General features: G+C 36.0%; 1 protein-coding gene across 1 annotated transcript in view; it reads right to left on the reverse strand.

Annotated features, from left to right (window-relative positions):
• Positions 1-24,554, reverse strand: part of LOC150086782 (putative protein-lysine deacylase ABHD14B) — a 56,214-nt gene extending 31,660 nt beyond the window's left edge. Inside the window, exon 1 of the mRNA XM_090371574.1 lies at positions 24,163-24,554. Within this exon, the coding sequence (XP_090227700.1) occupies positions 24,163-24,381 (219 nt within the window). The 5' untranslated portion in view covers positions 24,382-24,554. The remainder of the gene's footprint in view (positions 1-24,162) is intronic.
• Positions 24,555-25,440: the final 886 nt, after the last annotated feature.

Below are 25,440 nucleotides of genomic sequence, written 5' to 3' on the forward strand. Positions count from 1 at the left end.
AAATAAGAGTACAATTACAACAGTGAATGCTCTTTAAATAAGCAGACAGCCGTGATACTGTTCCCATCATATAAAATCTAAGTACTTTATTAAAAGCGATATAAAAACGTAATGGTTTAATAATTATTTATTCTTTTAATGGAGGCTGTTGTAACTTTTCTGGGGCGTAGTGTTTCATATCTTTATCTTCATCTCCCAATACACACTTCACTGCCATATTTTAATATGTATTGACCTTAAAGATGAATTCATTTAACTTTTGGTCACCGCATTCATAATTATTTGTGGTGTCCGAATGTCAGAACCATTAAACGAGTATTACATGTTTGCATGTGTTGCAAAAAAACATCTGACAAAAAAATAATCTTGTTTCTGTTGTCGAATAACAGGGTCCAGTTGTTGATATTTTCCAATTCGATCATTGGACATACGGGAAAATATCAGTTGGTGTGTTGGAAGAAAAAGTTATTTCAGATTATGCGATCATACTACCGCCCCAATTAACATCTGCATTAACTCACATATGTCCGATGAAATCCCCTGATAAAATGAAATGGAGAAGCAATTGCATAATGAGTCATCTAGTTCTGCATTATTAACGTAATTTCCGTGGAAAAATATACAGAACAGATTAAGAGGACTTAAGTAATAGATATCAAAAACAAAGCTTTGGGTTTCGGGTATTCTGGTCATAATAACCAATTCTTGAACCTCCGACGTTAAAACTAAAATGAAATGAAATATTTATTACAACTGAAATCATGCAGTTACACTATACGTGTATGCGGATAAATCTTCGACAATACTTACAATCATTAATTAAAAAAAAAAAAAAAGACTTGAATACGAGCTTTTGGAAATGAATTTCCACTATCAGTTACTGAACCTTGAATTGATTACATCATGTTTCCTATAAATAGGTTCAGCATTCTGACACAATCACACCAGAAGTATGGAGGAGGGCAGAAGGTAAAAACTCACCACTACACTGTCAGTGAAATTAGTTAGAAGAGATGTTGCATCATTTCTCATGAATAAGGAAACTCCTCAGACTGTACCTGTAATTTGGAGTTGCAACTATCGGGAGCGCTAAGAACAATTTACTTTAAGATTGGGAGCCTCCGATGGTTGTTAGTTCCATGTGTGCGACATGTTCTAGAGCAAGGGTTAGCAACTTTTTCCACCATATGACCTAAAGGTCTCCAAGATCGACCGATCGCACTTTTCCTAAGTGTATGCTTATCTTAAACAAGCTGGTATGGATTATTATTATTATAAAAGCACATTGGATAGGTACATAAAAAATCTGAAACGCACTTAAAAACTAAGTTAGCCAAGGCCACCAATGAGATTTCTGGCAATATTCCTCTCCACAAATTTATATTTTTATATCTGTGCACCGCGATCGACAAAAATTCGCTTTGAGTTTGACCATTCACCAGCAGAAACCACCGCTTTATTTTTCTCAAGTGCATCCACCAAGTGATACTTAGGATCATCGTAGCCTTTTCTGCGAAAAGAACTGTAAGAAAATTTTTAGGAAGGTTACGATGTTTCTGAACACTTCATTGTCGTTTTAATATTGGATAAGCTACAGCGTTTTCCTGTCCAATTTTTTCAGCTTCGCACAAAATTCAATCGCATATCTTTGCCTTAATGGCGACTATATTAGAGAGAATTTCTATAGGCGAGTTAAGATCATTCACGCGGAAGTTCCACCTACTGTCATCAACAAACTGTTGGTATAAGAAACAAAGCAGCCGTTACCACAAATTGTGGTTGAAACGTATAAGGAGTGAAAGACGGAGAGGAGATTATCTAACGAATAACCTTCATCTACCTATAAAATTTCTCTCCACTATAACCCAGTACCTCTACCAGTAAGCTGACTGGTGACCTAATTCAGCGCATTACAGTGCCGCAGTGAGACTAGTGAAGCAAAGCCAATCAACAAGAGCAAAGCATTTCGCCTTCGATCTCCTATATGCATTAGAAAACTGACTTAAACCTTTCATTTGTTCTTATTTACTAAATCGTAAGTGTTTTTATTCCTTATATATGATTTCATTACCTGTAAAAAACACAGCATTTAGTTTTTTTCTACTTAGAACAAAGATTGTAATCAAGCTCCAAAGTTCAAACACGAACCTACTGTACTCGGATTTCAGGAAAGCATAAGGGGACTCTCCAAATATACTCCTCGTGTCGAGCTTTCAACGTCCGTCCTTTAGTAGCAGGAAATAACTATTTCAGTTAATTATCTCCCCGAGTTTGAGCGCTATAGAATTATATTAGTTCAGAAAACTAATAAGGGTGTTGGAAAGTAGGAGGGACTCAAAGGTCGCGCTTTGTAAGCTCAGTAAGTTCATATTCGCAATTTAAATCTCTTTCTCCCTTTCGGTTAGATTATATTTCTTTTGTTTCAGGTTAGAAGAAATGGAAGGAAATTAAAGCTATCAGCTTTTCGATTATTCTATGAATAGAAAGAAAAAGATGGTTTCAAAATCATTTTTTATTCATGGTCACTTTTGATCCATGATAATTTCATAGAAAATATTCAATTTCTTTTAAGTGGCACGAATGAAAAAACGTTCATAAATTCTTTATTGACCATAAAATGTATTTTTAGTTCCAGTTCGTGCAATGCCTACGAAAAGATCATTTCAAAATAATCGAACTTCAGTGCAATAAGAGCCAAGGCATTAAGCAAGACTATGTAATATTATACTACGGTAGCAGCATGTCTTTGATCAGTTTTCCGTTTCAAAACAGAACCACTTCTGAAACTGAGATTTCGTGTATGGCTTTCTTAAGAAACATTTCCATTTCATTAATCGGTATTAATTCTTGGGAGATTTAACTGTAAGAATGAGCAAATAAGAGAAGTTAATCTTATAATGAAGGATTTTATGTACAAATAGAGCCGACACCGAAGTGTTTCGTGCTTTTTGTTAGTAGTTTTATATTAGTATTTTTGTATTGATATTACCGGATGAAAAACCCAGACTAACTCACGGGGGAAAAAGAGAAAACTTGACTCCCTTTTACCTGAGACTAGCTGACTACAGGTTCGTCTGAAATTATCTTTAAGGTGGGACTCAACTGTTGAGGACAGCTTGCAGTTCCATGATTTTATTTTGGTTTCACCTGATATAGTTTGTTCCAGTCTGTTCTTGCCAATTCATTTGTCTGTCTTAGGTAGCAGCGTTGAATTATTAGCCTAAAGTCTGTATATGGAATTAGGAAGCCGTCAGCAACAGGTAATTTGGCATCTACGAGACTAATTCATTATCAGTAACCCGTTTCCTGGGATCCAACACAAATAGATGCCTGCTGTTTTCCAGTGGTTTTGTTAGTGTACTGAATCTGAAAAAGAACTGGATGAGAAGTTCTGTTATGTAATGCTTGTAGTATATTTGGAGTGAGTGTAGATAACGCGTTTTTGTATTTGCTTGACTTTCAGTATTTGCTTGACTTTCAGATAGTCCAGAGCTATTTTAATTTCTTTGGACTATCTGAAAATCGACAGCTCCTACACGAATGTAACAACAAAAAGGTGATATCTAGGTATTCTGTACACAGTTGGTTCGAAGTCAGAAACCATGGTAGAAACAAAAGTTTTTCTGTTGTTTCTACCATGGTTTCTGACTTCGAACCAACTGCGTACAGCAATTGGGTTGAAAATTGATCATGATGGGTGGCATGTAACTTCAGGAAGAGAAACCCAGGCAATAATGTTTCACCTCTTTTTTGAAAGACAAGACAAAATTTTATTTTACAGTATTCCAATTGGGTAAGTGAAGAGTCGATAGGGCTACTTGGTCTATAAGTATATAGTAACGTACTGAAACTTATGCTTAAAGAGAGATTCGCCCTTGTACGAGCATAGCTGTCAGGAAAGACACGCAGCTATGGGTAGTAAAACAAAGCATTTTTAAAAGATGCAGATAGTGAATACCATGGTAATCTAAGCGACAATTATGTAAGGAATTTGCGCTGAAATTTAATTATTTATAACAGTTGAGATGAGAACACATTACGTTCTAATAACTAAAACCGCAGAGGACCAGCTGTTTGCAGAGAAACAGAGTGGGGCTACAGGAGGAATGTACTGCATGAGATTTAAGAAAGTCCATGAGCTTGAAAAGCAGGCGGAACTACAGATGAGACCCGAAAGGAAACATGAACAGCCAATCTGAAACATATTTAAGTGAACAACAAATCTGATGTCGTTTATACTTTTATCATCAATGAAGTAGTTAAATTATTTTGCTCAGGTACTAAATCGACAAAATTTTCATTTAACACAGCTAAAGATGTTAAGGGATTCTTGCGTGAGCAATCAAGCATAGGATCCAGTGAAAGCTTAGTGGCGGCTTTGTCGATTTTTCAGGTCATTGGCAAATAGTTGGCCTTCGGTCGAAAACGAGATGAGCCTAACAATAATGCCATCTGCAAAACAAACAAAGAAGAGAAGACTTGATAGGTGGGGGACTCAAAAATCTGAATAACTCGGGGGAAGCCTCCTTACTCCTACCCCCTAAGATCGAATTACTACAACTAAGGCAGAAGAGGACCTTGAGAAATTCCTCGTGTCTGCGAGACTTGAACACAGACGTTTCGAAAAGGGTGAGAAGTGGCAAACGTAATACACTATCACGGAAGACACTGCCCAAGTAATAATAAATAAATTTTCTGTTTATACTCCGGGACGACCAAACGGTCAGAGGAGTTCACAAGATAGACAGAATACAAGAAACAGCACCGTATTCAGTAGTCACGGGCTTGAACCCCGGTCACTCAAGGCACGTGTACTTATGCACCCGCGCGCCTGACCACTAGGCTACGGCGGCCAAGTACAAAAAGCTTCCACAGCGTAGTCTGTGTTCCTATTCTTCTCTCCTTTCTGCAGTCGCAAACCATTTCAGATTAATTCCATTCTTTATGCCAAGCAGGTTCAAAACGTGGGTACCTCCATAAAAGCAAAACTTCTTTAGCACCAAAGATATTTTCAAGCAGAAAATGTACACAAAACTGTTCTGAAGAAGGAGAAATACTTCCATGGGAGGGGTACTCGTTTCCTAAAGCTTAAACATTACTGAAGGATTTTGTTTTTAAGAATACAAGTACGTACATTTTAGCTATGGAGAGTCATGCAAATCAAACAGCACTATGTAAAAAACGTACATAAACATTTCTAAAATCAATTCGCCAGGTATTGATTTTAATCAAGTCACACGCTCTACAAAATACGCCGTATCTAATAGAGCAGTAAAATGAATATCCTAAAAGTTTAATAATCTAGCAGAATGCGTGCAGTATGTGCCGTTGTGCCTGGGTGAATACGAGTGTTTGATCGAACTGTTAGATCTCGCTCCATGTACAGGTAAACGAGTACAATTTCACAGGTTGCACGCAGATATCATCGCATCTGTGAAACCATCTGTAAAACACGATTAACTGATAAATGATTTTCTATAAACAACAAAACAGCACTGGGGATGTCCAGTGTGGACGAATATTAGGGTTACTGTAACAACCTAAAGCGACTACTAACCGGTTTAGCGCTCGTCTACTAAGCAATATTACAAGTATTTGATATTCTCCAGATGTAAATTAACAGTGACTGCTTCACTCGTTATTCACGAGTCCTGCCAACATCATTGATCAGGGAAATGGGCAAGAGAGGCATACATAATTTAAGAATAAAATGTTCTGCCAATAATTAACTGTTTCACTGAGGCAGAAAAACTGCTAAGAGACAACGAGCAGTCGTCTTCACTGGTCGAGAGCCAACAATTTCTCTAACATTTGTCAAATGTTAGAAACTTGCATGTGTAGAATTTCCTCTAGACGAACTGGTCAAGTCTTTCTATTACAAAAATAAACGATTCACCTTAAATACTTTGTATTACTAAGCGCTCCATCTGTGACTTCGGTTATTTGAATTCACCTATGCACACTGAAGTCAGTCAGATGAGTTTAGTCGACTTAAAGGATCATGTTGTTAATTCATAAGCCCTTAACAACACCAGTTCAACTATGTAACCAATACGCAACTTATAAGAGTCCTTACGCTAAGTTAAATACAGGTTTAATATTTCGTCATATGTTTGGTTGTAAAAATTAGGAGCATCACTGCTGGGAAGAAATCGAAATACTGCTACATGAGTGTCACGTTTGCATGACTATGTAATTATATACAGACAGCTCTGGCGAGGCAGTTTTTGTTTTTAGTCTGCTTTAAGGTAAAAATAGACCGGTAAAATAATAATATACAATGGTAATCTCTAAGCCTCCATCATTATCCCACGATTTCAATGGTAGAATAATGGTGGAGGCTTAAAGAGAGCAGAGGTTAGAACGCATGGAAATGTGGTACGCCTGCAATTTCTCATAGTAGAGAAAACAAGTAGTCAGAGGAAACGTGTGGGCGGTAAGCTAGTCAAGACGAACTGGTCAAGCCTTCATAGAACTGTTAGTATTGTACAGTGCATAGCAGAATCTCACTGTTTCCAATATCATACTGTCTATGATATTCTTTTGGCCAAAGCAGCAGAAGGAACAAAAAGAGAATCTTAAGTGGATGAATAATTACTGGAATTATAAGAAAATGTGACATCATTACGATTCCATTACTTTGGCTTATAGTATGCAGAAGTGTTCCCAGACTTAACAGCAGTGGCGTAGCTACATGTAGGCAGGCAAGGCAATTGCCTCCGAGCCCTTTAGGGGCCGGCGTCTTTGGCTGTCTCCTGTTTTTGCAATTTTCATTAAGTAGGGGCCCGAACATGTTCATTGCCTCAGGGCCCAAAAAAAGGTAGCTACGCTAGTGCCTAACAGGCAGAGTTGTTGTTGCAATAGTAGGGTTTTAGGAGCATCAGCGACTAAGGCCATATTGCTCCCGTACATGCTGTCTGTAAATTGCGTGTATTATGTGGTCGATTTGTTTTTGCTGGACGAAAATCCAGACTTTCCGGGAGAGAAAACCATGCTTCCCTCGCCTGAGACCAACTAACTCAGCCAGAAAAGCCCATAAAAATAAAACTTCATCGTCGACGGGACTCGAACTCTGTCTTTTTCACTCGGTGTGGGGAGGACAGCGATGCTACCAACTGTGCTAACCACGAAGGATATCAAGCAAAGAACCGCTTGTACCCACTGTCTAAAATTACCAGAGAAATTATACAATAATCGACCATAGAGATTCGCCTGCTGATTAAATTTATATATAATAAATGTATACAATTAAACCTTCGTAAAACAAAAGAAAACTTATTCTTTTATGTTTCCTGGCTAGTGAGCTGTAATTAAATCGGCTAAACTTGTTGAGCAATTAGATCCGTGTTATAAACTAGTATAGTTAAGCTCCTTTTGGCCTTAGGTGTTAACTTTTTCTCCCAGGTTTCCGGTTCAACTGCGCGGAGGAAGGAGCAGTGCCACCTAATGACCATTGGTTGGAAGTTACTCTTATTAACGAACGAAGGAAAAAAAAAAAAAGTGGTTTCCTTTAGGTTATTAGGAAGAAATTTGTCTTTAAAGTCTTTCTCAGAGCAATATACAATAGAACGCTTTCGTATGGGGGAGCTCCCGGTAAGCCTCCGTTGTAAATCGCTTGACACTCGGAATCAGTTGCCGTCTAGACAAATTTTAATAAATAAACAAATGAAAATCACAATAAACACGCACACTTTTTTCAGCTCTCGATTTTGAACCCTCTGTATTAAATTACAGAGGATTCAAAGACGTCCTGCATACAGATTACAAGGTTGCGGATTACAAGTAGCAGCAGCGAGAACGGGTTGGTAAAAGAAGGGCATCAGCAGTATGATAAAAATTTATACAGGTCAAATTGCCACAATATAAATATTTATGTTTTACTAAGCGAAGTGTATCAGAGCGTGGTGATCTCCACCCTACATTCTCGCAAACAATCGAAGATTGTTTCTCTTATGGTGAATGATAAGGCTATTCGTTTTTCATTATGAAACCAGAGATGTTAGTTGACCAGTACTATCCCATATGAATTTCATTTTAGTGGTAATGGGATATACAAGGTAAATTTTATCTGGTAATGAACAAGTTGACTATTTGTCTAGGGGCGCAGTTTTTTGTAATTTTTTTGGCATCATATTTATGCTTTATTATGGGCAGCGCATTATTTGCGAAAGTCTATAGATTCGATGTGTATTTGCGACTCCAGGACCATCTATGTATGATCATTGATATTTATGATCAAAGTAATGACCAAAGTATGTGCGAAGGAGATCCTAACGAAGGTCATGCTAATTGGAAGACATGAATTTTCCAATAAAATTTATCTTCCACCCTTAATCACACCCTTAACTTCAATAAGGTAGAGTTGAAAATCTTTAGATAATTTTTGATGTACAAGGTAAATTTTATCTGGTAATGAACAAGTTGACTATTTGTCTAGGGGCGCAGTTTTTTGTAATTTTTTTGGCATCATATTTATGCTTTATTATGGGCAGCGCATTATTTGCGAAAGTCTATAGATTCGATGTGTATTTGCGACTCCAGGACCATCTATGTATGATCATTGATATTTATGATCAAAGTAATGACCAAAGTATGTGCGAAGGAGATCCTAACGAAGGTCATGCTAATTGGAAGACATGAATTTTCCAATAAAATTTATCTTCCACCCTTAATCACACCCTTAACTTCAATAAGGTAGAGTTGAAAATCTTTAGATAATTTTTGATGTAATAATTTCTTAAGTTGAAGCAACAAATCGTATCACTTGCAGTGAAAATGTTTTTAATGCTTATCTGTTTCTCGTCAGAAAACATTTTTAATTCCTCAGAGGTGTATTCATCTTGCCCACCTCAAACTAATAATAATAAACTTATCAGAAAATAACTTAGAAACCTGGACTCTGGCATATTAACTATCGAAGGTTAAAGAACTCGTCTCGCCAATTGAGAGAAAACAAATCCTGAACTAGTGTGCTATCTTATTATTTTCAGATCCTTAAAAAAATTCGATTGTTTTTTTAAAGTGGTTAATAATGCGTTATATTTTTCGTCAGATCATGTTTCTTCAAGAATGGATGTTTCTAGTTAACAAAGTTAATGGAGCTCTGAAAAACACGCACGTGACGAAAGTCCATCTTCGTCAAGAGGACGTATAAACGATGCAATAAATCACTGCCTTTATTCTCAAGTTGAAAGACTCGAAGGCGAAATGCTGATATATTTGATCACATAATCATGCACGTTAGCACGTCGTAAAGATGAACACCAATCCATCTGCAGCAACCGGCAAGAGAATGCATATTCAGAATTTCATGATAAGATGTCTTCATTGTTACATCTCCCAAGAACAGGGGGGAGACAGTTTCCGATGGGGGAATTTCTTCCAGAAAGAGTTTCAGTACAATTGTTTCCTGTATGCACGGCTTAGACATTTATTCTGGAATAACAAAAAATCTCCGATTTAGTCTCCGAAATGTCAAAGTTTCTCTTTCGCTCTATTAACTTACAACGCAACCAGAGCAGTATATGATACTACGTCACTGCTAATGCTTATTTGATAAACTGGTCGATGACCGCAGACTCTGGCTGTCTGAAAGTGCATTAATGAAAACAACCAACTGTTAAGATAATAGAAAATAATGAGGACAGGACATTTATCTGGAATGGACGTGAATAGTCCAAATTTCAGTTTACTTCTCTGAACTAACTTATCACATTGTCTTGAGTAGGGTTAAATCTGATCGTTCAATAGTTAACATACCAATAGTATGTTTAATACCCTTTTCATTCTATTAAAATTTGCGAAAACATGAAATTAATCTCTTCTCTTTTTCATGTGTATTTCGACTAGAACAGATTTATTTATAGTGCAACACTGAGGCAGCTTGACATCGATTTCACAGAAAAAACATAAGGGCAGTTTTCGCACCCCCCCCTCCCCCGTGAGAGTTTTATTCACAATTTCTCATCTCAAACCCGGTCGTAAGCCTTGCAATATTTAGCGAAATTTATGCTCATGTAGAAAACTAATGAGTGTGATTAAACGTTTCCTCAAATTTTTTTTCTTTCCATTTTGTGGGACGTATCAGGTAGCTATTTTTAATACGTAGACACGTTCCAATTTCCAAAATGATATCAACGCTTAGATGTCATCATCTCATAGTTAATGGCTTGAAACCACGGCAGACAATGTGGTAACTAAACATTCTTCTATGTACCATGAAGTCACACGAACAGATACGCGAGCATCAAGATGTCAAACAGTTAGCTGCTAATCGCGATGACAGATAGCAGCAGAAATTGAAAGATGATAGCCAAGATACGAAATAGAGGGAAACTGGATTCAACTTCATTCTCAGCTCAGATAATCAATAGCGGAGTTGGGAGAAATCCCGGGTGCCGTTTGACACGAACATACCTTATAATCAATTTCGCCAAAGTTCCAAACTGTATATGAAGTCTGAATATCTTCAACGATGACAAGTCTTTGTCCTTTGAGGGTGGAAATAGGTTAGTCGGAGTAAAGTCTGACGAATGAGAATGAATGATCAAGCCAGAATATAGTTTTTGGTCAAAAACAGTTTCATAAATATTTGTTTGTTTTTTCACCAGGAGGCCAACATCTCATAATGCGCTGGTTTAAGAGATGAAGCCATGAAACCGATTTGCAGAGAACTCGTTCTTTCAAGAATCCATGGCTGAGAAAGTAAGCGTTTCATTATTTTTGAAGCATTCTCCTCAAGTCTGTTTAAATGCGTTTTTTGATTATATTTATTTACATTTCTTACAATTTATTAATCGAATAAATTGAGTATTCGAATAAAACTATTTTGCGAAAGCAGTAAATATCGTTTTAGTGTTGGTCTTAAATACAAGTGCGTGATTTGTGCAGATGAGGGAATTTTCCTTACAAATCTTATTATATCCTTAATTCGTGGAATCGTAATATTTATTTTGCACGCATATGTTCAAACACATGTTATATTTTATAAAATAGACTTGCGCTAGGAAGTTTGTAGTTGACAAAAGCAGTATGCACTGACGAAAATTACAATTTCGAAAAAAAAGTATATAAATGAATAAAGTAGTGGAAAATTTAATACAGTATATATTTCATAACCAATTTATATTTTCACTATTAATAATGTAATGCAATGGGTATTTTATCAATTAAAAAGAAACTATTTTGGACTTCTGCTTGGCCAATGTGCTCTCGAGCATTATGAATTTTCGCCCGATGTTTCCCCCAACGATTAGAATTGTTAAATCATTAATTAAATCACAATTAGTGAAAAAAAAAAGTATTTAACTGCATATTTTTAAACAGTGCAGTGGTATTTTAACAGCGATTGCACGAGTTCACCAGTTCTTTTATGAGAAACACTTACACTTCAGAGTCTATTTATAAAACAAAATTATCACCATTTTGACAACGCATTTTTTTATATTGTGAAGACGTGTTTAGCGCCACCTAACGGACACGATAATGCTACAATTGCATAAAAAATAAAAAAAGTTGGCTACTCTTAATTTCTACACGTATTTCTTATTTAACTAAAAATTTCAATGAAATCGTTTTTATCATGCAATTGCTTTTAAAACTGATCTCTCCAAATTTATTGGATAAGTCTTTTTTTTTTTTTTTTTTACAAAGAATTAAAAAGAGAAAATATACGATAAAAATCGTAATTTCCATACGACTAACTTGATTTTTTTTTTTTTTTTTGAAAGAAAAGAGTTTAAATAAAAGCAACTCCACATTCGAATTAAGCAATATGCGATAAAGTATCGGGACTCAAGTCAGTGACTGCTAAATACGGTGCTGTTTCTTGTATTCTCTCTATCTTGTGAACTCTTCTGACCGTGGTGTCGTCCCAGAATATAAAAAACTATCTGAAACTAAATAAAAACTGCAGAACCACAAAATACACTGTTTCGTTCATCATATTTTGTTTTCTTTAAGCCAAAACAAAGAATTAAAACGAACAGAATTGATAGCTAACTTCAAAAAGCCAGTCTCCTCCTCGATCCAATAAACACTGAGAAAGATTAGGGTTACTGTACTGTCTTACAAAATGACAAAATAAAACGGAGCGTAATCTGTTAACAATGGCCAAGAATGAACTCCATAGATTGCACAGTTAGAGATCTTGTGAACAGGAGGAGGGGGTGAGGAAGTAATATTTGAAACAATATTTTGCTGAAGTAATATTTGCACGATCATTAACTGCCGAAAGCGAAGAGATAATAACAGTAAGATTAATCGAGAACAAACACGTAACAATAAAATAAGAACTGTAATCTAGAGGGCAGGATCGAATAAGAAGTCAATCAATGACAGAACTTGCAAGACCTTGTCTCAGAATTACATGAACAAAGTTTGCCTTAAGAAAAAAAAAAGTGCTTGTGGCATTATAAATATTGGAAAACATAGATAAATTACCATATAACTACATTATTTGTATGTGCAAGTACAGAAATTTTTTTTGTAAGTTGGTTTTTAAAGCAAATTTCGAATAATATACTGCTTTTATTAATTTTTAATTATTAAGAAATTTATACAAGGGCCGTATATCCTCTGATTATTTTATCAAATAATTCCAGGAGATGAGTCTGAATAAATATGGCATCGATAATACTTCTTATCAAAAAAAAAATTTACACATTAACACATTACTGTGTCCATAGGAAAATTAAATTAAAATTGATGTATATGCGAACAGTATAATTAATTTTTAATAAAAAGTTACTTGTGATACAACATCCTCAATTTACATGTACACAGTCTAGCAACAACATGCCAGACTGTACAAATAGCATTTCATCCATGAAGAGACTAAATACCACGTCATTTATGTAATTTCATCCCATTTCTGCCCTTTTAACTGATTTCAAAACTTTGTAAAATGATACTGTTTACAAGTGATATTTTATACTGAAGAGAGAGAATTTAGACCGTCAATGTGTGTGTGTGATGTTATAGCTTAGTTTAGACTAGAGTGATTTTGTTAGTCCTTAAGGTCGTAATTTTAAAAATATACAAATATTTTTCCAGTAATTTAAATTAAATTCATATCACGCGGTATAAAGTTTTCTTTTTACACGTAATTTATCATACGCTTGAAAACTGTACTGTCTGAGAAGCAAATTTAAAAAAATTTAGATTCCATAACACAATTAAAATACCACTGCATCAGTTTTCTTAAGCGATTACATGCTAATTTCGCACAGAATATGTAAAGCAAGGAGGACACGTGCTTACCCGAACTGGTTATTCTTGACACACTGCACTAATATAAAGCTTAAATGCTGCAGTTCATAGCGAACCAAGTAATCCGAAACGTCATCTATATAAATGCAAGAAATCTGAGCATTCAGGTAGCCTTTCAAATAGGTACAAAGTTTAAACGTTCAACTGAAAGCTGCAAAAGTTGGTAATACAAGAATGTGACTGGTACTGCACAACAGATGCATGCAGGGGCGAGGTGTACACAGAGTGGCATTCAAATAAAGGTAGAAATTTTACCAAATATTCAACCGTTGGGAACAACAATGCCAGATTCAGGCTTAATCCAAATAAACCATGGCTTTCGGGTCTAAATTACAGTGGGAGTGGCCATTTCCTTTTATAAGGATAAAAAACTGTATAGTTACATATTTTTATCCTTTTCACATGCCTTGACTTAGGGTCTCGTGTCTAAATCAGACAACAGAAACATTACAGAATGACTCCAGCCGAGGTACTTTCTAGAATCAACGATGATGCAGAATTAGCCGCGATCCACATGTTGAATTTTCCCCATCATTTCCTCTCTGATCGTGCGAAGTTCTGTTTAAAAGTGACTCTCTGTTTCCTTCATCTAATCTGTGATAAAATTTTACCAATCGAAAAAAAAGTCAAGAAATAAAGACTAATTCAAATGGAACGAAAAAATATGTTCACAGGATTCAACTTTTACAACTCTACTATTAAGTTCAGAGACGCATTAAAACACGTTTTATGTAATATGTTTTAGCATATTACACAGAGAGTACAAAGTTCCTATCTAGTAACTATTTTGATGAGCAGTTTGTATGTTATGCCAGCTTGTTATTCTCTTGTGACATGAATTGTCATCAGTAAAGTGACTTATCGAGTGCCAGCTCTTTTTTAATGAATACGAAACAATTGTGAGCCACGTAGCTTCAGCCAAATGCAAATATGATATCCGTTAATTTAAATGAGAGGTTATGTTCTTTTTTTTATCCTTAATAAAAATTTTTAAACTAATCTTGGCGAGATTAAGCAGAAAAATTTTGTGCAAGCTATGATTTTAAAATTCAGTGCATACGGCTGACCTTAAAACTAACGATTCAATGTCTTCAATCGAATAAACATGGCAAAGTGACAATGAGTTTACTTAGTACAGGATTAAAAAAAAATAATAAAAACATAACTATACTGGAACTACAACGACCTTGACCATTAAGTTAATTCTTCGGATAAATTCTGAATTAATTGAGTCGCTCATGAAATCCGAACCCGAATTTAAAGTGGAAATTGATGTAGCCATCAGAGATTACCGTAATTTGTCCCTACACTACAGAGGAAAAATGTCACTTCAAATCCTTGAAGTAACCGTTAAAAGAAATTATGAAAAACCAGGACCCCCAAGGATGTCTCAACTTCAGATGTCTCAGACGAACTGTTCCGACTAATGCCGGAGTCTAGGCCTTGGCACATATTTTGGAGCTCCCAAAAACGAATTCGTGGGCCTTATAGCAACAATAATTGTGTTGGTCCGACACCCTAAATAAACTGCGCCACCACAACTCGGTAAAATAGGCCTTGGTTTTGACACTATTCAGTATAATCTGCCATGTCTTCAATTGTACGGAATAATAATTACCAAGAGAAACCTTGATCTGCCGGAAATGATTAATCAGATCAAGTACTGTATGCATTAAACAATTTTTATATGACCGAAATTCTTTTACTAGTTCAATCAGTTAAAATAAACTGTCGAATCCAAGAAGATAACTGATCTGTAAAGATTTAAATAATCATAAAACATCATAATGAGCTATTTAGAATGTTACTTTGAATATACTGTATACATAAATTTATATTTATTTACAAGGTTTATGATTATCAGAAAGTACACAAAACATTGTAAGGTGTAACAGAATAAGCGACAGCAAATTATAGTGCTGCAGCAATAAATTATTCTTTTTCCCTCTCGCTAAATAAAATTTATTAACATCAGTCAAGTACACGATTTTCCCCCTAGTTCATGGCACATAAGAAAGTGCCAGAGTTCAATACATTGATTTCCTCACCGTAAATATTTTCGCTTTAATGATCTTCGATAACAACCTTAAGGAATAAGCTTCCTAACAGGAAGGAATGGCACAGCTAATCGTACCAATATTTGATCCATGGTTGGCTTCGTGGAAGATGGCAGTGCGTCAAATTTGCATTCATACTACGTGCAACAGAATCATGCGCTTGAAACCAGAGGATAAGCAGGCTCTGGTGAAATTCTCGGTGAATCTTTTGACATCATGACAATCGAGACGTTCTCTTTAACATACTGTGGACTGAACAGTCGAATTTTACAGGCCAAGAGGATGCTTAACATTCCAAATTTTAATTTCTGATCAATGCAGAATGCACACACACGTTAAAAAAGTTTGATCTAGAAGAAGTTAAGTTAAAGTGTGCGGGCTAGCGTTGTGGGAACGAAGTTTGATTGGACTCACGAATTGCCTGAGCGTTTGAACACAGAACAGTGCCTTCAATTTTTGTATAAATGTTACGGAATATAACAGTGTAGGCAACATTCAAGTGTCCGTGCCACTACGTCCTCATTTAAGCCGTGTTTAGTAGAATCTACATTATAGTCGCTGGATATTCTCCATTGAAAGTTCGTTGTTATACAAATAACTTTTGGATGTTCTAGAAGAGATGAATAAAAACTTTGGACTAAGAAATGTTATGTAGATCTCTAAGTGGAGAGTCTGCTTTGTTTCATAAAGAACTGTATTCAGAAGTTCTTCAGGAATACAAAATGTGCTTAACCCAGTTAAGAATGTCTCCAGGTTTTGACACCTTGAGCCTGTGGTTCCTTTAATTCACCGCTCTGAAACTTTGAGGGATACTTTGTCGGAAGGGGGGAGAGGAAATAACACTGTCGTACCTTGCTATAAGAAATGGTTGCAAAGCTCGTCACTGCCATTTTGCTGAACATCTTGAAAAAGAATGTTTTGAATTGTACAGGACGATATAAGTATTTACATACATAGTCAGTGTTTTGAACTACGTTTACTTCGTCTATTGTTTATCTTTATGTGAGGCTAGGCTATCTGAAAGAAAATTCGTCATGAACGTTTGAGACGCTTTAAACGTCTCTAGACTTGTATTTTCGAGCGAAACATCTTGAAATACTGAACTTTATTTCTAAATCAACGTATGCGTATCAATTTGTTATTCTTCCTTCTTGTAAATGGATTAAGCTCAGAAACTGTGCAATAAAAAGGCAGAAACTACTTATGAGCTAGAGTAATTTTAAAAGAAACCGATGAATATCATAGTAGAGCAACAAGAATATAGGTAACACATTTGTTATGAAGTGATTGATAAAAAGAGTCTTAGTTAAAAAAAATCTACAAAATAATTAAACGATTTGGAATCCACTTAACATAAGATTATCCGATCCAAATGGTGCTTGCTCTCGGATGTACTTCCACCAAAGAAGAAATATTTCTGGTTTACAGAGGCAAAACAGGAACCGCAGTGAAACAAAAAAAGGTATAGAACTTTTTGTGTAAAATTACCAAACACAAAAGATATTAGAACCTATAGTACCTTACATGGATTGGCCGCTAAGAACAACAGAAGATACTTGTTGACATTATACTAATTTCTGTAGGTTTTAATTTTTGTAAAATACATATGAAGGAAGGTGGCTCCAGAAAATATAAGAGATAAACGAGGAAGAGCCAATTCAGGAGAATGGTGCCTGTCGAAGTATCTATAGAAAAGGTAAGCAATAGAAACTGAATATCTGTGAGAGAGACGTTGTTAACAGATGGGTCCTCACTTAACCTGACTGCCCTCTTTTAAATGGAGTCAAAAAGCTTGAGGGAGATTTTGGGGGCACCACCCAAAATGTGGGAACAGTATTTCGTGCCATGCCTATTTGGGATTTGTACAGAGTGAGTAGCTGTTTAAGAGAAAAGTAAAGTTACACTGAGGATGAAAGAGAAAACCCACCAGTTTTTTTTTTTTTTTTTTTTTTTTTTAGGTGCAGAGGAAGCGATATTTGTGATGCGATTTTGTTCAGAAATCCGAGTGCCATCGAAGATGAGCCACATGAGCAGTAGGCGTTTTGTGAGAAAAGAAGACAGAACTGTTTTCGAAGAACTGAAGTTAACTAAGCTTTCTTTGCCCCATTGGAATATTACCTGGAGATCAGCATTTAAGGAATTGGCGATGGATATTCGAGAAGCACAAAACTGCAATTGGATACCCAGTTGCAGCTGTTCGTGCAGGGCACGTTTTCTTAAACTGGAAGGAGGAATGTAGTGTGCTATCATCAGCAAGACTATAGATAGGATTATGAGACAGTGGAAGAAGATCATTAGCATACAAGGGATAAAGCGTGGGATAGAGAACTTAAGCTTGGGAAACACTATCATTAATTGAGAAGTTAGAAGACAGAACCGTCCAGAAAACTGGATACCCAGGTTGTAAAAAATAGGTGGGAATCCATAAGATGGGAGCTTGTTTAAACGACCTTTACGCCATACATATTAATAAAAGTGCAAAACGATTTAAGAAATCCTACCAACCCACATGCTTACTTTTTTTTTGAATGCTTAGGAAGTAAAATAATTCAAAAGCAGAATAAAAAAATAAGCTATCAAGATATCGTTATGATATCTTAACCTTCGTAAAAAGTGATTATCTATCAGTCATATTCAAATTTTCGAATTTTTTTTCCTCCATTTAAATAGGTAAATGTAAAATTCCATACTTAGTAGCATTTAACATAATGCCCAATTTCCAATATGTGGAGAGCATATACACTGTCCTACCATTAATATCCGGACACCCCTCCATGGATTGGGAAACGGGTCCTATGCATGCAACACGTCACAGAACCTGCTATAAATATGCACACTGGGCTTCGAACAGACAATTGCAAAAGTGGGTATGCAAGATGACACACGTTCAACCTCAACATTTCAACAGAATAGATCACCTGAACACACGCTAGACGCCGATTAGCATAGTGTAAAGAGCGCCAATCCTGGACTGTAGAGCAGTGGAAAACAGTCCTATGGACAGATGAGTCGAGGTTCGCACTCTACCCGTCTGATGGCTGTTCCTGGGTGTGGCGAATGCCAGGGGAACAGTTCCTTTCTGATTGTATCCTCCCAAAAATGAAGTTTGGTGGAGGCAGTGTCATGGTATGCGGCTCTTTTCATGATTTGGCTTGAGCCCATTAGTTATTATCGACAAAAGCATGAATGCTGTGCAATAACAGGACAGCTTGGACAATTATGCACTGCCAACATTATGGCATACTTCGGGGAAGGCCCATACCTGTATCAACAAGACAACGCGCCAAGCGGACTGCTGGGGTCGTAACAGAGTGCTTTGAGGACGTCGGTGTGGAAAAGTTGGATTGGCCAGCCCAGAGTACTGATGATCTGAACCCTATCGAGCATCTTTGGGATGTATTGGATCATCGGGTACGTACACGTCGAGATCGCCCAAAGAACAAGGCCTAACTGGTGGCTGTGTTAAAGGCCGAGTGGAGGAACATATCACCTGACATTTATAAAAAAGCTGGTTGAGAGTATGCCGCAAAGATTGAAAGCCGTCATAAAAGCAAAAGGTTTCAAGCACAAAATATTAAATATACAATAAAAGGTTTTTTTTTTGTTTTTTTTTTTTGTCTAAAGGCAGGTGTCCGGATATTAATGGTAGAACAGTGTATTTGAAAATTAAGTTTATGTAGTCTGTCTAAAATAATATTGTCGAGAATAATTTAAAGCGATCGGCACAAGATGATAATTAAATTATGAAAATTTTACATTTCAGAATCTTATTATAGATGCAAGTGTTGAATAAAAGAAAGCCACGTGAAGAACCCTGTCACCTTCCCCTTGTCTACAAGAATAAAACATGAAGATAACTAACAAGTACTTGCAATTTTTATCTTCAATAGAGCTATACATCTAATTTAACAATGCATTAAGAAATCTTATATTAAGTTTGCAATAAAAGCGTAATATAAAGATCAAACTGAATGCTTATGACAGTTTCGTTAAAATAACAAACTGGCCGACTCTCATCAACCTTTTTAGTGATAAAAATGCCAAAGATAATACCAATGGCAATCCATCCGACAGTGTAAAAGGTCTGTGTGGGTGAATGCGCGCGCACGGATTTACTAATTTGATAAAAGAAAGCAAAGCTATTTATAATAACGACCTACGATATTTATGTAGATCGTTCAGCTCAATTATTTGATGAAATTCTATAAATTGGGGTGACCCCAAAAGTCTGAAAGCCGTGTTATATAAAGTCGTACCAAAAATTAAAAACCTCTCAAGGCCCAGTTCCAATCAGCTGTTATCTACTAAAGCTATTTAACAAATCTCTCCTACCTACCTTGTCACCACAGTATTTTCCAATGAGAAGCTTCTGCACCTTCACAGAGTCATTAGTAAGAAATCGTCAACCAGAAATCTTCTAAAAGGCACTAATCGGTCTTTATACAATGCGTCTTCGATTCCAGCTCAACTACACATCATTCGTCTTCCAACTCAACAGTAAGCTGGAGCAGCGTAGGTGCTCTAGCTTACTGTTAATCCGCCATATTCAATATTTTTATTATTTTGAGTTAACTGTTGGCACTTTCAAAAGAAAAATAGCTTATTTACTGTTGTGATGAAGAAAATTATTCAAATGTACACCGTCCTGACAGAAGGATGTCAAATGGCGTGACCACAATTGGTACTAATAAATGGATATTTCATTCAAGGCATACGTTTTTAAAATTACAGACCGAGTAATTGGAACGTCTCTTTCTTTTTCTTCAAGAAACAGAAATGTTATTCGGTGTTTTGTCTGGGAATCCAAGACGAATATATTTTGATAGCAGAGCGATAACCTTTAGAGCGAACAAAAAAAAAAAAAAAAAGCACTGCATAGACAAGTGTTCTAGACTGTCTGTTCTTGTGGATATGGCATTCTCTTGTTGCTAAGATTGCAAGTACCGTTTAAAGGGAGCACTGCTTATGTTCTTAGCTTATTTTCGCTTTAGAAAATAAGATTGTACTCTTCAATTAAAACAGGTTATTTCCTATAATAGTTTTCACATAAGAGTTATAAATGATGAGTAATACTGCTAGCAACAATAAATATGATTTATTTTGAAAGTAGTGAAGGTCATAAAGAAAACAGTATGAAAACCAAAGCAAGCTTATTGTTTATATACTACAACCTTTCTATCGCCCTTTTTTTTTTTTTAAACCTAAAAGGAAAGGCTTCGGTTAAGAAAGACTGAACCAATTCGACAGATGCTGTGGAACCCCTGTTGTGTTTCACCTGTGAAGTTGGGAGGCTCTGTGTCATGGTCCGCTGCTCGCAATGCATGTAACAACAACTGCTGTGCCTTACGCTTTATATTCTAGATACTTCTCCTACACCGTGTAAATTCTACAGAAGGGCCCCATACCACAATGCTCTCCGTGTTATAAAGGAAGGACTGTGAGCGCATGCTTTGAAGAGAATAACATCGGTACATCGCACTGGCTAGAAGACAGCAAGAATTCCACCCAAATGGACGACTTTGGAATGAGCTGGAACGCAAATCAGAGCAAAGCAAAGAACTAACGGTTCTCTTCGTTAGTGAGGCTTAGTAATAATTTAAAGGAGTGGAGCAGAGTCCTACCAACTTCCTACCAGAAATTAGTTGATAATCTTCCACATGTTGAAACAGTCATTAAAGCTAAAAGATGGACCAACACATTTTATTTATTTATTATTTATTTTTTATTTTTGGACAGATTGTTAACCTATTCCCATTACTGTAAGTCTATATACGTATAAAATTTCCATGGCTTGTGTAGTAATAGATGATTGTTTTTTTAATATGATCTCAAGACCTTAGTTATCTCACTACAAATTATAAAACAACATAACCCAAACATCGCACACTTATTATGCAGCATCACATGCAAGGTCAGCAAAACTTTCAAACAGCTGGTTGGCGAACACGCTTTGTTAATTTAGTAATGCGTAAATATAATCAATTTTATTAGTTCTGCGTTAATAACGAATGTGGCTAAGTCATTTCAGTACACATTTTCCAAAACTTTCGCAACAGCCACAAAACGGAACATATCGCGGAAACCCATGGAACTATTTCACCAGTAGATGATTTGACGTTTTCAACGGAAAAAGTCAAATGGCTAACAGAAAATGACAATTAATACACACGCATAAATCGTGAAGGACAATACCGGTTACGAGTGAAGTCTTCGATGTAGAAATACGCTACCATTGAGGTGGTTAAGTCTCGATCTTTTGTAGATGAAATATCAGTTTATTATCAATAGAATGGTGATCCCTTGCCTCCAATGCAGGACTCTAAAGCTACATACTGTTGATAAAGCTACAAAGAATCACAGATGGAAAATGGCGCCCACTGGTTTACAACCGTATCTTTTAAAATTCCTATGGTGACTGCACCATAAAAATATTCTAAAACCGGGGTACCCAACCTTTTGCCGACTGGAAGCGTCACATTTAAAATATCTGGCGAGCCACTATGAAATAGGCAGATTACTACAATAAAAAACTGCCACTGAATTTACTGTAAAGAACCTTTTACTTAAACTTTAATTTATATGATTATAGCATTATGAACTTTTTAACTTTCCAGCTTCTTATCTTTTAGAATTGCTACCCAAGGAAGTCTATCGTATTATACAACACCGCACACTTTCCCGCACCTACACGCCTTTCTACTGGAAAGTTACGATAAGCTTCCCCCCTCTTTTGGAAAAAAGTTAATACCTTTAGCAGTTTCGGTAAATGCATTTACCTACGAGAGCCACTCAGAATGGTTCCATGACTCATATGTAGCTCGTACGCTAGACATTGGGAAACTCCATTCTATACCAGTGTTTCCCAAACTTCTTTGCTCGCGGACAATAGCCATGGATCCTCACATCCTAGCTCACTTAAATATGGCGTGTTCGGACGATATACATCCAATTTAAAAATTTTATCTCAGAACTGATTTATTATATGTTTACAATCTACCTTTTTCGGACTGACACAAAACATTACTGAATAATAAATTGTCATTATTTGAGTATACAATCAATCGTACCTTAGAGGCTACTAATGTGAAGAATGGAGTTTTTTCGTCTCGCAAAGTCCTTTAAAGTTGGGAGTGATTGTAGACAATTGAATTCTCATATCAGGTGCGACATCCAGTCTACAATGACATTTAGATTTTGTTTTAAAAAAAAAGAAGTAAATTCAAAGTAGCCATTACAGAAATTATCCACGGAACCCCTAGGAACTGTTCACGTCCCTTGGGATCCGTGTAGCACAGTTTGGGAACTACTGTTCTATACGATTGAAGTCTGAAGATCTCACTATCAAACCATACAGATAACGATGTAAACTCAGTCTGACACGATGTCCTGTTCTGCAAGATGAAATTGTTACTTACTGGACTTACATAAAGTCTCACAAGAAGGCTTCAGAATGTTCTCTATACACTCATTGTCTACCCAAAGACAGGCCTTCCAATAATCTCAGAGGGAACTTTATATTGGTACATAAAGCCCTGAAGGGAATCAGTAAAATGAACGTGGGAAGTATATTTTCACTGACAGAAGAGAAGAATCACGAACCACAAGCATAAAATTTGGGCGGGGGGGGGGGTAACAGAAGGCTGATCCTATGCAGTTCACATTACAGAGCGTTGTAAGATTACTGGAATAAATTGCTTGATACAGTGGTAGAGATTGATACGTTGGTAACGTCCCAAGTTTCCTTGCTATTATAATACGAATAACAGCGTACCCCTCCCTTTCCCATTAAGGGCTCCTTTCGATTATGTTATCTGTGAAATACCGTATTTTTGGCTCCCTCCAAATGAGTTCCAATCTCAAAACGGAGTGTTTTACACCTCTGAACTGACACCTCTGAACCAGGGTTCCACAGGAACTGACACACTATGGCCTGAGTAGCCGACGTGCCAAATATGTACTCCGATGAACAAGATAGGAGCAGTCTCTCCAGCTGCATAACCTCAGGGGCTCACATCTGGTGAGTATGGGCTTGGTGCACCCAGGGTCCTGAGCTGGATATCATCATTCTTCTCTTTCTTGGTAATTTCCTTCTACTTCTGACTCACTCTCTCTCTCTCGCTCTCTCTGGGTAACTCGGAAAATTTTTTTGGCTGGTGCAGCATAAGCCTGGCTTCCTTGCACTATATGGCTAGTAATAATAATAACGAGAAACTCTGCAAGCGTCGTCCAGGGCTCTTTAACTCAAAAATTAAGTAAATAAAATTTAACATAAAAATAAATAATAAAAGTAGCTGTTATCAGTAGCTGCAATAATAAATAAATAAACAAACATACTGCAGCAACTGATAACAGCTATCAACTCTTCTTCGGATTCCCAATATACACAGTAATCTTCAATGGTACTTTTAAAAACAGATAACTATAAAATTAGAAATCTATGCCAAAAAATTATTCTCGAATTGGGTGCAACATACTTCTTTTTTCCCCCTTTAAAATACTGCAAAAAAAAAAAAAAAACCGCAGAATACAGCACGCATTGAACTCCAAAAATAGAATATTACAACGGGGGAAGGGAGGATATCAATGAAATCAAAGAGAATTTTAATTCAAATAATAAAAATTCTCTACTGAAATTTTTAATAAAAACAGCCATACAATAATAAGTTTCTTTACTAAATCAAAATATTAATTATTATTTTATTACAAAACACTAATTATTTAGTGGCTAAATAATTTATTTTATAGAAAAATAAATATAAATCATTTGAATCATGAGATCAGTCTTTATTTAACACCTACTGAATAATCAATGTTATAAAAAAATGATAAAACTTACATTTACGGTTATATTGAATTCCTTCACTGGAACCTCAGAGGCTTGAATAACAAATTGAGCTGAATTTGGTGGCTCATCCCTCAGCAATACATCATCGTTACCCCTTGAACTTTTTATCACACTTCGATGAACAGAAGAAAGTAAATATACCACACCGACCACAATTACCGTTAGAAGAACAATTTTCTTTAAAAGATTTTGATAGGACAGCAAAATCATGTCCTTAAACTAGGACGGAACTAAATTACATAATTATTTTTAAATAATTAATTTTAATCATCATTAAAGAAGAACGGATTACGCATATTCGCTTTAAGCATAAAAAGCAACATCATTCGCATATAAAAATCATGCGTTGCTTTAAGAAAAAAACAAAAAGAAAGGAAAAAAAAAAAAAAACTTTCAGAAACTCACACTCTTCGCAAAATCATGCGCACGAGCCTTCGACAGCACTTAGTAAAGTCCGATAAGAGCAGTACGAATAAGGCACTGGAGAACTTTTACAAGGTTGGAACCCATTTTTAGGGGGGAGGGGAGGGTGAGCAGAGATATAGGCCAACTAATAGTCAACTGCTCTTCGTGTTTACAATAGTTTCCAGAAATGACGATAGCGCATTAATACCAAACTGATAGGGAATGCAAAGTCTAAAAGCATTATGCAACGGGCCGCGTGCATTATAGCCAATGATGGGATGGCTGTTGCAACGAAAGTAGGAAGTACGAAAGCGGTTACTTCCGGAAGAGGTTTTATGCTCTGGCGATATGGGACGCAGGTGTATAGCTTCTGCAACGTGGATTTTTAGCGAGTGAATAAAAGCAGTGCATCGAAGAATAAGGCTTTTATCTGTATTCTTCTTTTATCGAATGGGATATTAATTTGTGTGAATTAATATTATTATTTTCAATACTTTTAAATGTGTTGCAAACGATTAAAACGGTGAATTAGTTTTTATGGCGTAGTTATTGTAGAAAATCAGACTGCGTGTTGCTGACTTGGAAACGAATAATAATAATAAATAATTATTTATTTATTAAATTTTTTTACGTTTTTAATTTTGTCCTTTTGGGCCATAAATTATGTAATATTATAAATAATAATCAGAAATATTTTAAGAGAAAGACATAAATTATCCAGTTGTTGAACGTTTTATATATGCAGCATTTCAAGATTATTCCTTCTTATTCATTCATACCCATGTTGTCAGAATCAGTATTTTCTCCAACAGCTGATCTACAAGTTTTTTTGTTTTGATCTGTGATTAAATGAAGAGAACAGAC

Source organism: Mastigoproctus giganteus, chromosome 4, assembly GCF_048544385.1.
Source record: "Mastigoproctus giganteus isolate SK-2022 chromosome 4, ASM4854438v1, whole genome shotgun sequence".
In the NCBI taxonomy this organism is placed as follows: Eukaryota; Metazoa; Arthropoda; class Arachnida; order Uropygi; family Thelyphonidae; genus Mastigoproctus; species Mastigoproctus giganteus.